The 17,212-nt window shown below is 40.4% G+C and overlaps 1 protein-coding gene across 3 annotated transcripts; it reads right to left on the reverse strand.

Moving 5' to 3' along the window:
* Positions 1 to 240: 240 nt before the first annotated feature.
* LOC101169231 (band 4.1-like protein 4B) lies at positions 241 to 17,148 on the reverse strand. Of its 3 annotated transcripts, none has more exons than XM_020710179.2 (23): positions 16,125 to 17,146; positions 14,496 to 14,600; positions 14,363 to 14,405; positions 13,894 to 13,972; positions 13,621 to 13,665; positions 12,101 to 12,153; positions 11,434 to 11,554; positions 10,669 to 10,756; positions 10,498 to 10,586; positions 9,272 to 9,341; positions 9,015 to 9,184; positions 8,220 to 8,329; positions 7,686 to 7,704; positions 7,346 to 7,379; positions 7,141 to 7,244; positions 5,479 to 5,618; positions 3,374 to 3,495; positions 3,181 to 3,294; positions 3,040 to 3,092; positions 2,804 to 2,956; positions 2,490 to 2,610; positions 2,238 to 2,371; positions 241 to 598 (listed from the first exon to the last, which is right to left on the reverse strand). In XM_020710179.2, the coding sequence occupies exons 1-23, from the start codon at positions 16,377 to 16,379 to the stop codon at positions 535 to 537; spliced, it is 2,286 nt and encodes a 761-aa protein (XP_020565838.1). In that variant the 5' UTR covers positions 16,380 to 17,146; the 3' UTR covers positions 241 to 534. The 3 variants fall into 3 exon arrangements, with proteins under 3 accessions (XP_020565838.1, XP_020565837.1, XP_020565839.1); XM_020710178.2 differs by having other exon boundaries at positions 3,040 to 3,095; positions 16,125 to 17,145; XM_020710180.2 differs by lacking the exon at positions 2,238 to 2,371 and having other exon boundaries at positions 3,040 to 3,095; positions 16,125 to 17,148.
* Between the last annotated feature and the right edge of the window lie 64 nt (positions 17,149 to 17,212).

Here is a 17,212-nt window from a genome sequence, read left to right on the forward strand (position 1 = left end):
GTAAAAAAACTGACATTGTGTCAATTAAATATGGCAGAAATGTGAATTAATAGAGTAATTTCTGTCAAACGTATTTTGAAAAGGTTTACTTACACTATGGATAAAGTGATTTGAACAGTGCTTTTTATAGAGTGACCAGCGCTTCACCAGTTTCTGTCACAGACACAGTTTAGTCATCCACATATAAAAACAATTATGGGACAACCACACACAATCGGATAAAAACCCAAAGCAATCGGATGATCATTTTACAGAAACATATTTAATTCATGCATGCAGTACCAGTACAAGCTTGTTTGTAATCAAAGAGTCTTTAGAATTCATTTGGCTTTTTTAACCTTTAAAATTATAAATACAAACATATTTCCCCCTAAAATAAGCAAATATACCAACCGCGTGTTTGCAAACATATACACATAGCTGCTAAATTTCCGTGCAAACATACAAACGCTGATTGACTTGTGTGACTTTGGGACTTTGCTTGAGTTTCTTCCTGTTGTGCTCCATCTGATGGTAAATCCACAGGTCAAGGTCTCAGAGTTCTGTCATCAACAAGGCTCTCAGGATTTTCTCTCTGTCCAGCCGTATTTCCTCTCCGCTGCAAAGGAACACACAGGTTTGCAACAGATCAACAACTTTTGGCACTTGTACAATTATAAAGGCGGAGAAATAACACAACAGTACTCAGTCAAATAAAAATATAACAGATTTCTTTTTGGTTTTAAAGAAGTGAACAGTTAAAACCATTGTTTTACATCAGATTTTTTAAATGAGAAAATATAATCACATTAAGAAGGGTTTACAGAAAATTGTAGTGGTATATGCATGGAACGTCTTAGTTATTGTACAAGGCTGCACTCTTCCTTCAAAACTGAGTTTTTCTTACTTTTAAACTAAATATAACAACCAATTACTTATATTTATTTATTTTTTTGTTAAAGATCTGGACAGATATTTAACAACAAGCCAATAAGAATTTGAAGGATCCGAACAACTGAATTTGTGTGGTTTCAGTTTACAAGATAAAAATAGGATTTGATTCATGGTCCTTTTTAAAACTAAGTTTGTTTGGTCGGGGGAAAAAAACGTTTTTTCCTGCCAAAAATATATATATTCCTGCCATGGTGATTGGTCCAGGTGAGGGACAAAAAACGCAGATTAACAGCTAGCAGGAAGATGAATAATTAATAATTAATTTCATGAATACCTAAAAATTTGATGTGCTAAGAAGCTCAAGTTATAACCCAGAGCAATGATTGGCAAAAACGTAAATTTTGACATGAAACAAAGGCAAAGAGAAACAATCAAGCTTGCAGTGAAAGGAACAAGAAAACAAAAGTGAGTCAACAAAAACCTTGGAATATGAACTATAAAACCCAAGGCTGCCGCATTCAGTACCTCAAACCCAGCGTGACAACAAATTAAGAGAAAAAGTTGCCAGAATACAAAGTATGGAATTGAAGGACAAGGTTTTATAAGAGCAAAAACACAAAGATCATATGATCCATGAACCATTACAGGTTGCAGACCTTTTTCTGCACATAAGTTTCTTTTCCTCTTTTTTCTTGGTCATAATAAAGCAAACGAACAGATGCAGAGAATTTTCTTTGTTCAATGAGAAGAAAAAAATTGAAAAAACATTGGCTTTATGTTTTGTAAAAAACATTCTGTTCACAATGTTCTTCAATTTCTTACGTCTTCATCTTATGAATGCTAGTACACCATAAATACAAAAAAGCGGGATTTCAAGTAAGTATGACATATTATCTAAGTTTATTTGACTTCACATGAGTCAGAGGTGGCAAAGGCAGCAGTAAGTGCCATGTTGAACAGAACCTCTGAAATATTTTAGTTCCTCTTGCCTCCAAATCTCTCCCTTGCTTGTTTTGTATTCTATTGCAAGCCTAATAATATAACTTATAAAAAAACCTTAAACATTGAAATATAGTTGCAGAAAACTGCTATTTTAACTATTTTCTTTAAAATTATCAAGTTGGACTTTTTTTTCCAAATATGCTGAGAATAAAGCAAGGGCAAATGTAAGCAGTTGTTTCAATTAAAGGATCTGTACATTTGAAATACAATTGTTTCTTTTCCTTTTTTTTATTAAATTAACCTACGCCATCTTTTCATGTGACTGAAAAGATGGCGTACAAGATGCAGAGCAAATTTCAAGTGTCTTGAAATTTCCCTTGAGAGGATGCTTGAGTGAATTTACCAAAGCCCATGCGCGTTACCTGTTGTTATGAGTAGCGAGGTAAGGGACCACATGAGGGATGGAACTATGGTGGTAGGAGGGGGAGAGATGTGGGGAAGGCGAGGGAGTAAGACGGCATGGACTACGCAGCTCCAGTGATGGCATTTTATCCGCCTGGAATACACACCAATGCATGCACACATGGTCATTTGTACCTTTACTCAGCGAGAATGCAGACATTGATAAAGCATTTGCTGGAGTCTAATTTTCAAATGTGAAAGGTGTTGGTCACCTGGGGGTAGATGGATGGCTGGATCTGTTTGTCCAGTGAGCCGCTGGATCCTGACTTCCCTGTGCTCTGAGAGGAGATGGCTGCAAGTGCTTCTGGTAGATTCTCCTCATCCTCATGGTTACTGGTTAGCAAATAGAGAGTGAATACTTTTACGTGACCTTCAGATACATAGGAACAAAATGTCAGAGAAAGCAGGCCTATTGCTGCAAGCACTCAATGGAGCAGTCACGGCAGACAATTTGCCACCTACATGAGTGCAAGCCCTTGAAGGGAGAACAGACCCGCAGCAGTAATGAAAGGCTGCGTCTACTCACAAGCTGAACTGTCGGACCAATCGTTTCCTGCGGTTGGTGCTTGGGTTGGCTTTGGCGTGTAGGCCCTCCAGTGTTGAGTTGAAGTCCTGCTGGAGGGATGTTTTGTCTGCAGTCAAGCTGGATGCAGCTGAGTCTTGAGATGAGCTTTGATACCTGATGAGAAGAGTCGCAGGAGATTAAGAGGATTAAGTCCTGGTACAGGAAAGCCTACAAGTACAAGAAAGGGAGGTACTGGCCTGTCATTGAAGGTTTCATTGGAATTCTTCCCTCTGGGTGTTGTTGGGACCTCCTTCTTATTTTGGAGTATGAGGGGAAAAATGGAAATAATCAAGTCAATGTTGCTGAATACTATAAAGTAAAAGAAAAATGGTAGTCACCCTGAAAGCTGCTTCCATCTGTGCCTTAAGGATGTTACATTTGAGGTGATCTGGGAGAACTCCTGGTGAAGCAGGAGGATGCAGAGACTTTTCTGAAAGTTGCTTCTCCTCTCCCTACCAGGAGTGGGAGGAGTAGTAAGGTGAGGAGGTCAGCAGAGCAGGGACAAATAAAAGTGTGAGGAAAATGTCTGACCTTGTTGTCGATGTTGATGTGCAGTGAGGGCCACGGGGCAGGATCGCTGTCAGACTCCAGAGCTTTCAGCAAAGACTGAGAGATTTCCAACTCATCCTGAGGGCAGGGAGGAGCTCGACGTTCTACATTCAGCACATAAAGTAAAAAATACATATAATTGGATAATTGGAGGTTGAATTAACATTTTTTTCTCCACAAATGCTTAAAATGTACATTGAAATTCACAAAACAGCTAAATATTATTGATACAATTCTTGCACTTTGTGCTTTAAAGCTTTTGTTTTTGTAACTGAATTGTATTGATAAAATATTATTGATAATAAAATATTATTAATAGAATATTATTGATAGAATTCAGTTACAAAAACAAAAGCTTTAAAGCACAAAGTGCAAGAATGAAATAGGATAAATATCAATAGGTTTAAGAGATTATTAACCCTATTTGACATTTTGTTCCAGACAGACATATACAGAAGGAAATTATAGTGTGTTGCTCAAACTAAAAGTGACATTTAGGCTTAAACCAAGTAAATTTACAGCTGCATATTTTATTTTCAGCCCTACGCTTTGCAAACCCTCATTAACAAAATGCATTTCTTACTGAAAAAAAGTGATACTTCATGAGGGTGGATTACTAAAAGAGCCTCCTCGAACATTTGCATTTGTACTCACACACAAATCAACCCAAATTCAATTCAAATGTGGAGCAAATGTGGCCTCTAGGCGATGAACTGAAGGAATAAACTTTAAGCTAAGACCAACATTGCCGTTTTTAAATTAAAGATTGTTAGTTGACATGCAGTGTGAGAACAGATGTCTTAACAGTGAGCCTTGTGTTTAAATGAAAGGGTCTTTATTTCCAAACTCACTCTCAAAAACCGGAAAAGTTAATTGTTTTCTTTTGTTTTCATTTAATTTAGGGTGACACCCTTTTGTGGAATTGGTGCAACCTAAAGCTGACTAATGCCTTGTACACACCCTATCAGGGTGTGTACAATTTCAGTGCAACTTTACAACACAAACTAAGATGTAACTGTGCTTTACCACAAAACCTTTGGCAAGGTTAACTGATAAAGACAGAAAAAAATAGGAAATGATTCAACTTAAGTGTTTTTTTCCTGTTACTGTTTTGAGAATTATCAACACTAGTCAGCAGAAAAACACTTCAAAAGAAGACATAATGACACAATAGACATGTTTGATAATGATGATAGACACGAGCCCCTAAGAATTGAATCTCAAAAGGTAACGACTAAAGGTTAAGTTCCAAGAAATGCTAGATGTCCCGGGAATGGAGCAATTTATAGGTTGAGTTTGTCAGAATTATATAAAACATCACAGACTGGATGAAAAATATTGGAATAACTTGACAGTCACTGGAAAAATTTGAAACAGCTGCTTTACAGACACACCGGCAGCATTCAGGATGGTCCTTTTGCAAAAATATGCTGCATCACAGCAGTTTAAGCAAGCAGCCACTCCTTTGTTTGGGAGGCCAAACAAGCCTTCAAAGAAAACATTTAGAGAAGTGAATCCTTGGTATCACTGCCAAAACACTGCATCTATTATTCCATGATTTATGGCTGAGGATCAGCTATATTTTATCACATTGTCAACCAAAACCAAAGTTTTGGGTTTGGTGTAAACAAATGGTTTTTACATAACTAGGGATTTCGACTGACATTTCTTGAAATTATCAATTCTTAGATTATAAACTAACTCATTCTATAGTGATGCTGCTTTAATGGAGTCAAAATTATTTGATTCAAATAATTGTCATTTTAAAGTCAACTCTTGAAATAATTGCTTTATCTAGTTTAATCTGATTTTACCATAGTAGGAGGTTCCTTTATAGTTTCATTTTTATAAAAGTAGAAAACCTTTACTATGAACACATTTACTATAAAATTTGAAATACAACATTTGAAACATGGAAAATTATAACAGAAAATTACAAATAACCCAAAGCTTACTATATATCCCTAATAAATTAATGATTTGGCTGGGTCTTTAAATGGCGCCACACTAAGTCCAGATATATAAAGTAGAATAAAATAAAAGAAAGTTAGACACATGCAATGACTTTTGAGGCTGCTAGTACTCACTGTGCTTGGTGTGTGTGTGGCACAGCGTGTCTTGGCTGTGTGTGTGGCGGCGGTGGTGATGGTGGGTCTTGCCAGAATACAAGTTCTCGTTCTTGGATGAGCTGCATTGATGGTCTGAAATGGAGCTGCTCAGCGGGAAACTGAGGAGGACACAAGCAATCAAAGCAACCTTCCCCCAAATTCTAAAGATTTTTTTCTAAAGTTTAGAACTTTATGAAAGCTGATGATGGAAAAGACAAAGCAACAAATAAAAGATTTTGGCAGCATTTTGGCTTTCAGAAGTTTATTTAGATGTTAATTCTAGAAGTTAAGTGGCAACATTGCTGAAGGCCAGGTGTGATTCAGGTTGAAAAAAAAAGGCAGTTCACCATTAAACACACTGTAAACACCTGATCAAGGATTTTCGTTACCTGATATAACATTAATATAATGTTTCCATAGAATACATGATACCACACATGCACATGTTTAACAAAGGGCTACAATCTATAAATAAAGCAGCATCATTTCTGAACCTACACATGCTCAGAACTGGACCCTTTTCACCTGCTGGGAGTTTATACATTCATCCCTTATATAGCTTTACTTCAACCTAAGGGATTTTTTGACCATTTAGCCGTCACAAAACGTCTAAGACAGTTTTAAGGCAGAGCTGATACATTAACACACAAAAGGCACTCCAACACCACCTTTGATTACATAAAAAACAACCACATCCAATGAGAGGCACATTTGAGTTTACATTCAGTTTTGGAAACCATGTCGCTCAGTTCCATATATGTATCTAAATAAAGAGAAATGGAAATAAGCACGATGAACCAGAGCACTTAATGTTTGTGTACCAAGCTGTCTCAAGACAATTAAATCATAGTTTCAGAAAATTACTCAGCCAACTGATAACTACAGGAAGAAGAGTTTTTTTAATTTGTGTTTGCGTACATTTGGAAAACTGCCATCGGAAATGCAGGCAGAACCACCTTCAAAACAGATAAATAAGGGTAACGCTCAAGAAGTTTAAGTCATAATGACTCAGAAACATCCTAATGCATCGCTGAGTTATGACCCTTAGAGGGTGTAAAGTGCAGCAATAGAGGATTATGGGGCTCCTAATTTGACTCCATCAGCTGTGTAGCTGTTGACATTGATAAACTGGTAAAATTAATAATCCACACTCAAATAACTCCCCATTTTTCCACAAAACAGTCTCTGGTCTCTGTCCTTCAGCATAGTGTTGCTGCTCCACATCTTCTACTGCACACCTTTTAACATTTGCTCTTTGGGATTTGCCAAGAAGATGGACACCGATACACATGGGTAGACATGACGGATGGAGACAGAGGGAACAGATGAGGATGATTGAGGGATGTCCGTCTCCCTGGATTTTAAAAAGGTCAAAGGGCAGTCATGACTTTATCCCTGTGAACCAAACTGACAGATCCTTTAAGGGTGCTGCAGGTTCGCTTTGGGACTGGAGGACGAGAGGTCTCTGGACTTGTAGACTCAGACCTGAGCATGCCAGGTAGAGGATCACACATCATGGAGGCAGACGAGACACAAAGTCATGTTGATGAGTAACATGAAGGATGAGAAACAGACAATGTTGAGTATGGAGAAGGTAACTTGAGTTATTTCTCTGCCGATATTTAGGATTCAAGGCGTTACCTGTGCGAAGGCGTGGGTCTGGAGGGCTGTAGGTAAACCGGGGTCGTGAGCGTAGACTGGGATGGATGCCACAGCTCGTGACTGATGGGAATGTTGTGATGGTACTGCGGGGGGGACGAGAATCAAAGAGGAGTGGAAATGAAATGTTGCCACATGCCAGTCTGGTTATTTGTGTATTTGTTTGTTAAAGTGTGGGATCACTCACCGCATGCAGGCTGGGATCTGGGCTGGCGTGAGAGCTGCAAAAGAAAGCCAGTCATCAAGGTTTGCAGGTTTGAACAAAAACTGATATAACAGCAAACTTAGGCATGTTTTCCTGTTTGATCTGTCTGAGGAGATGAGAGTGGGAAATATCATTCCACTTTCTACTTTAAGTTCTTTTTTTTTTTTTGTAAAAGAAGCCACTTTTTTGTGAGATTCAAACTAATCTAGGCAATAATATGTTGATCAGGGTCAAGGATATGAAATGAAGAATTAATAAGCAGAATGGCCTTTAAAATACAGCACAGATAAAGAAGCATGTATATGTTTGCAGGGATTTTTACCTGATTTGTTGAGGCACAGCTGCAAAGACAGCAAATAGAACAAATATTACACAAGTTAGTAAATATGTCAATTTATTATATTCATATTCAAATTTGAAAACATTTTAAAGAATTACTTGTACAGTAGACATTATTCTGCCACATATTTATCATTAGGTCTTCCCCTCTTTTTTTTAAAGTTAAACCAATCATTGAAAGCTGATTTGTAGAGGCAACCACCAAGGGGATGTGCCAAAAGATTAACAACAAAATTGTCTTTTTCTTATTTTTTACTTCGATAATGAAACTTGTGCATCCGACTATGGTTGAACATTTTAGCAAAGTGAAAAGTACAAGAACTACCTTTAATGAATTTATGACTAAATTGGAAGTTTTTAGGACTTTGTTTTCAAGATTGCCTTACTTTTTAATGTCCATAATGGGATTTGAAATGACAGATTCGGTCAATGAGGTAAAACAAAGAATTGTGGGACTTTTATGAGGACAGTCAAGGACGAGACATGGGCTTTAGTCATCTGTGCTGACAAGACTCACCTTTGCAGAGCGAGTGTGAGCGGGAGGGGTAGCGTTTGCTCGGCATTCTCTCAAAGGTGCTGGCTCTCCTCATTCTGCCTCCATGAGTGGCTTGATATTCAGTCTTTCCACTGAGACAAAAAGAAGAATAAAATCCTTATATTTAATGAATGTTAAAGCTAGATTTTTGCTAACTTGCATCTTAAGATGCTTTAAGTCAACATTAAAGGAGGGTTTATTGTTTAGATGGCAGCAAGATTTTTGCATATGTATCAGTTATTTTGTAGTCTGCAAGGTAAGGTCCCTGAAATGATAATCTGATTATAATTTAATACAAAATTATGCCACAAGAGTTAAACAGAAACATATTTTCAGGCAACTTTTTAAAGAAGCAACAAAGTTTTGGAGTTGAAGCTGGTAAAGTCATCTTCTTCAATTTCATAACCCGATACTGAAGTGTTTGTTTTGCCTTCCAGCAGCTGTAACGCGAGTGTTTATGTACAGAAAGCCGTCATGCCACTTTGATTTTGATGCGCCAACAGATGACAGGAAGTGGTCTACGAGTGTGAGAATTTGCTGACCATCTCTGATAATAATCGAAAGAAAAAACAAACAATACAAGTGGAACAGCTCAGTCGCCATAGGAACAGATTCACGTAACCATAGATACGGTGTAACCATAGATACAAAGGCTCTGTTTTATTTGACAAACTATTCTCCATATGCTGCTAACTGCTGCTGGCTGCAACCACCTGAATGAAGAAGTGTGCCCCTCCCCAACACATTCAACTGCTCCACTCCACATTTGTGCTCTACCTGAATCTGAAGCGGGACCCTAGTCGCGTGAAGTCGCTGCGGCTGGTTGTGCTCGTGGCTGGCTGGCGCAGGCGAAAGAAGGCATGGCTCTCCACGGCACATTTCCACAGGTGTTTGCAGCTCTTGGCGCTGGCCAGCTGGAACACAAACGTGTGCTCCTGTTCCCGGCCCTTTCGACAGCCAGAAAACAAACCACTGTCAGTTCCCTTAGAGCCAGTTACAGAGAGTTTGCCACAGGAATATTAAAGAACACAAACCTGCTCATCGTCCTCCACCACCACCAATGTGAGGCGACTCTTTTTGAAATCCAGTCGAGTGATTTTGGGCCTGAGAAACACATTTTATTGCACAAATAATCCAACACCATCAATCAGAGAACAAGAACTTTGAAAACAAACTAAGCATGTTAGCAGTGTTTTTTAATGGCTCCCACTATTACAAGAGCTTAAAATGAACCATTTACTGAATCAAAGGTTTAGGCTTGCAATCAAACACCACTTAAAAAACATTATGCAATGTTGAATAACAGAAAAAAGAACAACAGCTTGTGGAGTTAGACTCAGTATTCTCTAATGTTGAAAAGAAAAAACCTTAAATTTGGGTTAAATTAAGTTTTGTACTAGTTACTCAATCAATTCTTCTACCCAGAAAAGGTAGAAGTAAAGAAAGTGGTAAAAACAATCTCACATTAGTGTGATAATCAACAACAGCAAAACCAGGTTACAGAAATGGTCTTAAACGATCTTAAACACCCACTCTGATCATCTTTTGATCCATTTCAAAAGTGTTCACTGTGGTCTTTTAATTATGATTTTCCTTTTAACTGAAATTTAAAGAACCTGTATCATCCTCTAGGACTCAGCATCTGCAGAGCTACAGTATTTAATTAGAAATTCACCTCTGAGTTGTGGGCAGGACTGTTGTTGTGGAGCAACCCCACCCAACCTCCCTTCACAACCCCAATGTAATATTAGTGGTGCAACAATAGTGGCGAGCAATATTTGAGCTATCCAGTCAAACTACTGAGCCAGATGCTAACTCTGATGTGGACATCGAAAGGGTACACGGATCTAGTCATTTACAAGTCTGAATGGACCGGATCAGGAGCTTGTGGCCCGCTCATTTACTATGTCATTACTAAACAGCATTTTTTTGTCTGCTCCATTCACAACGATTTAAATAAAGAAATTCTCAGAAATGGAATTTTAAGCTTACAGTAATTTAATAAACATATGTCCTCCATCATCAGAAAAATGCCACATGAGCATGTTCACAACACAAAATTAAAAAAAAAAAATCTCAATTTTCATCAGAGTGGGTTTTTAAGGCTTTGAAAATCAATGGTCAATGTGGTTTAAATGATTCAAACATTCGAAAAGTACTAAATAAATTTATTAAAGAAGTTTAAAAAAAACAAATGTTTTTTTTAATTCTAGAATTTAGCACCAAACTTCACTAATGTTTGATTTCACTCACCACTTACCAAAAGAAAAGCCCAATTTTGTTGGAGTCCTCAAAAACCAAGATGCCCGTTGGAGTGAGACCAAGTGCATATTCTCCTCCATCTCTGCCCTATAAGCAGACATTTGGTTCCATTTAGTTATTTAACTTTGCAAACAAATCAGCTGAAATTTGTGAAAGAAATTTCAAACACCTTGACGAGGTGCATGTCCATTCCATAGAGCTCCAGCCACTTGCATTTGTTGAGAAAATCAATCTCAGCTTGAGACGGACTCTTCCCCCTGAGGGTGAGAGACAGAAGATGCAGCGTTTGGCTTTTGAAACAGACATGTCACTCCTTCTGTCACCTCGCCTCTGACCTTTACGGGCCGCTTGGACCCAGAAAAATAAGAATCAGAAAAGTAACTTGCTGCCTGACCTAAGATTGGTGATTTCTGGAAAAAACACCCAGTGTGTAAAGTCTATCTGAATCCCTGGTTTTGTATGTGAACTCAGCACACACTAAGGGGTTTTTCATGACCCAGTGAGGTGCTGCATACAGTATCAGTAATTTAATCTGAGATAGATGTAATCGGAGCATGGCTGGGTTAAACTGCCGGGAATCAATCAAGACCCTTCAGAGATTAATCTCATAATCCTTCACATGGATCAGTCGTAGGGAGGCTGAGGCAGAGGAAGCCAGTGCAGAGGGAGAGTGAAATTAGATGCTCTCGCCTCTAATAATTCAGGCGCTTACAGGTGAAAGGAAGAAAGAGTTTCTTTTTTTGTTCATGCTCTGCTTTCTGACCCACTTGGGAGACTCGTTTGGGTCAAGCTGCTGGCAACTGAAAGGCCCTCAGTGGGAAATTTCTGCCGCCGTGAGAACTACTGTGTAAACTAGTTACATTATTTTTGTGAAAGTATGAACGCAGAAGCAGGGGTCGCTCGTGATGTTTCATCTTTCCACGTTCCTCCTCACCTGAGCTGCAGCCACCTGCTGAGGATGTCCGCCTCCATGGTCTCGCTCTGTTTGGGAGTGAATCGAAACTCTGACACCAGCTCCAGAGTGTGCTCCAACGGGTCACAGTCCCCCAGCTCACCTGCAGGTGAATGCACACAAACACAGCTGGAATAGAGATGCACAAGTGCTCGCCCCTGACAGCAGCAGGTGGATCGAGCTACAAAAATGCACCATTTGCCTTACACAGACAGCAAGGAAAACATTAGTAAGCCTGAATCTGAGACGGAATTGAATGTTTCTCGGCTTTATGGGAGATAATCTGCAGCCTTTCTGATGTCAACCCCTTCGGCAGCACATCTACCTGTCCTGCAGGTTGACAAATGTCCTTTATGGCGTATGATGCTGTAACATTTCAACAACCTTCAGCTGCTGTTATGCTGTTATGTTGTAAGTCTACATGCCTCTGTAGAATTGAAACTTGCATTTGACACAGTTTATTTAGTTGGAACATAAAAGAGTCATACATCACTAGAATAAAAACAAAATGAAAACATCATATTGAAAATACATGTTTTAAAAGAAAGAATGCTTTGGAGTTGTATTATGACTAAACTGATCAGAATAAATGCTGTGAAAAGTGCTAAATCTAGCTAAACTGCTAACAAAAACTTGGAAATGTACCTACTTTGTAAACAATATGCCGCCAGCTCCACTGACACATCATACGGACATTTCAATCTGTTGAGAGAAAACCAAACTCTTATGAGCCTCTGTTTCTTACACATATCAAAACAACAGCTTGTTTGTGCAGGTGAGACACCAAAGTGGCTGTGTGCCCTCGCCAGTGAGTATGCAAGCATGAGGGAGGATATATCAAGGAGAAGAGTAGCAACCTTTTTCCTAAAATAAGCAGCCCTCCACTGTTCTTGATCTTCAGCTTTATAATAGAGCTGAACTCTGGGGATCTGTGGCCCAGATAGAAGGAGCACGCCGCCTAAACGTGTGTTCGTGCAGCCAGGTCTGCGTTTGTGTGTGGGAAAAAGATGCCGCGGCACAGAGGTCGCAAGAACTTCAGTGGAGGTGACCCGCATGCAGCCAAGCATGTTTATCATGTGTGTGAACTGCTGATAAGAAAAAGGACATCCTCGCAGACAGGGAGCAGGAAAGTTAATGCTTCCCTTCCTCTGCTGTGTGTTAACCATTTATTTGGGTCAATTATCTTCTAACAACAACAAAGAAATGATGTAAAAATAAGATGCGACAATAATGAACAAAGTTGGATTCACAAACTTTAAAATGCAGATTAAAAGGGAGAAAAACACATTAAATTACCTTTCTAAAAGTCTGAGTTTATTATTTATTTCATATTTATTTGTTGGTCTTTCATTACTTTAAAGACAATATCAACTCAAATTGCAGTCATTTGAATTTTCAGCAGTCAGCGCATGCCTTGAACATGGATGACCAGCAGCGTCTTTAAAATGACAACAAAGCATTTCAATATTCATAAAACTATTCTAAAACAGAAATTGGAATTAGGCTTTGGTAATGAATCAGGTAATTATTTAAGGGGTGGCCTGCAACTGCAAAGGAATTTTATATTTATATATGTACATTTATAATTTGATAAGCAACAAAAAAAAGGACATCAGTTCTCAAAAGAACAGAAAAAAGATCTCTGATAAGCTCTTTTGATTGGTTCGACAGCCTGAAAGCTTATCCAGGTACGTTTTTCAATCAGAAAGCAGGTTACCTCCAAAGAGCCGCTAGAAATTGTTATGCCTGGTTTTAAGGCTCAAAGTCACAAGTGTCACCCGAACACTAAAAAAGGTGGCAAACCTTAAAATATTGTGTTTTAAACAGGATTCACCAATTCAGCAAAGAAAAGATGTACATGTATTCTTTGTTTAAAATGTGAACAAGTATTGTTTATTACTATTTTGAAGTGTAAAATAACTTAATTATATAATTTAAAATTTAAATCACATTTTTTGGTTTTTAATATCTCCTCTTAAAACGTCATTATGGTTTTCTTAGTTACATATTAGGGTATCAAATATGCTACCATGTAACGGTCTTTAAATGACACAATTATTTCAGTATAAAAAGATAATTGACACAAAAGCTAAGGGCTTCTAAAAGCAATTTGTAGGTGGCTGATTGAAGCATCATGTGTTGATGTGAGTTTTTTCCTGTGAAACTTACTTGCCAGACAAAATGTCTTGTCGAAGCTGCAACACAAACAAATACCTGTTGATGTGACGAGAAAAAGAAGGTAAACCACTGGATGCATTTGCTCCTCACTGACACACACAATTTGCATGAACAAGTCTCTGTCCAGTCGGCCTTGATTTGATTCTGCCCACAGCAGCAAAGTAATTAGCCCCGTGTCCCCGTTGGACCTAAATGCTGGGCTCCAGGGAGCACAGAGTGTGTGCATGGCTGGTGTGTGAAAATAGATGTGTGTCTGACTTTTACCGTGTGAATTCCTCACGCAGGTTATTTGGCTCTGATGAGTAAAATTTCACCCTGAAGAACAGTCTGTTCTGCTGCCCGTCTAGAAGACGCAAAGAAAAGTTGTGGAAAAAGATGAAGCGGAGGGGGAAAAAAAAGATTTTATTACATCTTTCATTTTTAAGTTGCACCTATTTCATGTTCAAGCCCCAAAATTTGAATTGGCTGTAATTTCTGAGCAGCCTGGTATTTTCCTTCTAAATGTTAACATTAATGAGACTCTTTCTGGCTACTGCAAAATCCACCTCTGCTTCTCCATTTATCCCCCTGGTAGAAACTAGAGAGCAAACAGGCGAACAAACAGACGAACAGCGCCTAATGCACATGCTAATCACCATGTCAACATTAGATAATACTCCACCTGCTGCCCTCATGCTCACACAGCACTTTCTGCTGCACACTCTCGTCAGAAAAGCACTCCGAGGCAACTTACCGTGGATCTGCTTCTTTATGGGCTTGGACAAATCCAACCAATGCTAAAAAGAAAAATGACAAAAGTGAGGGAACATTTTAATGACGAATACATTTGTGGTTCATGCAGATGGAAATGAGAGCTTGTTACTCACTGAAACTTGATCGGTGTCCATGAACTGCAAACCAAAGTAGTCTGTCTCAATCAAATCAAGGTAATACATGATCTGATCAAAAAGTTCTTGGCCTTTGGCTTTACTCTAGAAGACAAAACACAAATCTGATTTTAGTTTTGCCGGAATGCCAACAAATTAGTTTCTAAGTGATAAAAGTGGCGATAAAAGGGTCAGCAGGCAGTTTCCCTAAATCATTCAGAACCAGATACAGGATTTGTGCTGGGTTAAAGCTGATGTAAAGATAGGTGACCCCCGTAAACCACAAGGACGCATGAGCTTTATAGGATCCGTTTACAACCAGATGCGCCTCATCTCTTTATGTGAAGAAGCAAGCCGGGTCTGAACCATAAAAACAACTAAAGGAAATGTGGAAACAACCTCGTACTTTGGATCCTGATCATCAGTCTGACCCTCCTCGTGGTTTGAGGGAAATCCTGTTTATTCTTTTAATTTAGAGAGGTCTTTCAACAGCTTAGTCTCCACGGCAAGTGAGATTTTATCCATTTCTAGATCTCCATGGGTTTGATTTGACACAAGGGGAGTGTTCTCTTTACTCAGCTCCTGTATCTGTATCGCTGCTTGTTGGAAAATAAAAGCATGAGAACAAACTTGTTTCAGCACAGCTGTGACTAAGCCACCATCTTGACAGACCATGTGTCACCCATGTGAGCTGTAGCTTTGTTTCATTTCTGTGATCTTCCTTTAGCAGGACAAGAGAAAAAGCTTTCAAGCTGGATCACCTGCAGCACACCGGCCGAGCGTTTCACAAGTGACGCACGCAACAGCTTCAGTGACACACAACACAACCTTTAAAATGAAAACATCTTATGAGGAGTCACTTACGCACACATGCCCACACACTCGCTCATCATCCCACCTACCCCTCACACACATGAAGCGCTTGTCTGTGGCACAGAGTCCCTGTGGTGGTAAATCAAATCAAGGAGTGGAAGGGGGAAAAAAAACTTTGAGTGGAAGAGGGCGCAAGGGGAGGAGGAGGAGAAAAACAAGGATGTGGAGGGAAATGATGAGCACGAGAGGAGGAGGTGCAGTGGCGATGTAAAAGAAGATTATGAGGGAAATTGCACAAGGAAGGGAGCCAGAAGCGGAGATTGCTTGAGGAAGATCAAATGCGGGCAAACGGAGGGAAAAGAGAGGGGAGGTTTGATGCTGCAAAGGAACAAAATGAGAGAGGAGATGCATCATTTAAGACCTCCCTGCAGGAAGAGCAGTAAAGTGCAAAGTTATGAAGGAGTGATCACACCATCATCTGTCAGTGGCTCACCAATACACACAACTAATACAGAAACTAAACTTTGACAGCTTGAGCAACCAACATGAAGGGTTACAAATATTGGAAAGGGGGTTAATATGGAGTTTAAATGTTTTTCCTATCCTTAAAAATAATTTTAAAAGATTGAAATGATCAAAACAGATTAATTAAATTTCTCAAAACCTTGCATATGTCTGAATTAACTCCAGAGTGCATATAATGTTGGACGGGACACCAAACCCAAAATGACCCCGTGGAGCCCCTGGGGCCACACCCTGCCCACCCTGTCTGGCCACCCTCACTTTGTTGACAACAGTCAGCTCCCCAGAACTCACAGGTAAATCCACCACCAGGTCCCTGCCGTCCAGCAGCAGGACGCGGCAGGTGATGCTGCTTCTCGCCGTCCCCGCCGCCTGGATGTGGGCCGAGCCTCCCCCGGTGACCACGGCGGGCGCGTGGACGACCTGCTGCTGATGGGGCAGGAGTAAGGGGTTCCCGGTCACCCCTCCCGCTCCACCGTTACTGTCCCGCTCGACCCTCTCTCTCATTGCGAAGCGGCGAGTGAACGTCCGGCGCAGAAACCCCATCATCTTCCTTTGATCCACGCGGAGAGCGGCTGCGTGTCGTGTCCGCGAAAAGTGCTCCACGCTGGTAATTCCCGCCGCTCTTTCAGTTCGTCCTCCCCGGGGCGAAGAGTGAGTCGCTCCGCAGGTTCGGAGACTTCTCCGATCGGCGCTCCTCAGGCGGCAGCGGGGGACTCCGGCCGCATGCTAATCAACCTCACGCGTATCATCGAGACGTCAACCAGTTGATGATCTGCCAATCATCCGGTCCGGTGTGAGCGACTTTGTCACCCGAAAGCCCGCCGCGCTCCCCCCCTCTTCCCTCTCCAGTCCGTCCGTGCACCTGCTCCGCTCGCTGTTGCGCTCAGACGCGGAAAAATCACGGAGAAAACGCTGCCCCGACGCTCCGCAGCGGGAACCCTGAGTCACACGGATTCTGGGAGGGAGGGGACAATTATCACCACCTCTGGACCGGACCGGACCTCTGCGATCGCTGCGCCTCCCCCCCACAGGCGAACCGAAACTATCGCACACCTCACAGGTAAAAGTCAAGCAGCGAAACTGGACAAACAGCACGATCTGCGCCTGCGTAAAAACAGCGCACAACAAACTTCTGTTCCTCCCGACTGACCGACCCATCAGGGCCAGAGAACCAGCGCCACCTGTCTGTCATAGGCCCCTGGCTGTGTGGGAAAGGTGAGGCAGTCGTTACAGGTCTTGAATCTTTTTATGTCGACTTTTTAACGAACCCCAAAATCACTGGAAGCGTGCGTCACGGCGCGTCTCTGCTCCAAAACCTTTAGGAAAAAAATCAATCAAAACTACTATCAACTTTAACTGTTACAACGAAAAACGCAGAG

This window comes from Oryzias latipes, chromosome 16, assembly GCF_002234675.1.
Source record: "Oryzias latipes chromosome 16, ASM223467v1".
NCBI lineage: Eukaryota > Metazoa > Chordata > Actinopteri > Beloniformes > Adrianichthyidae > Oryzias > Oryzias latipes.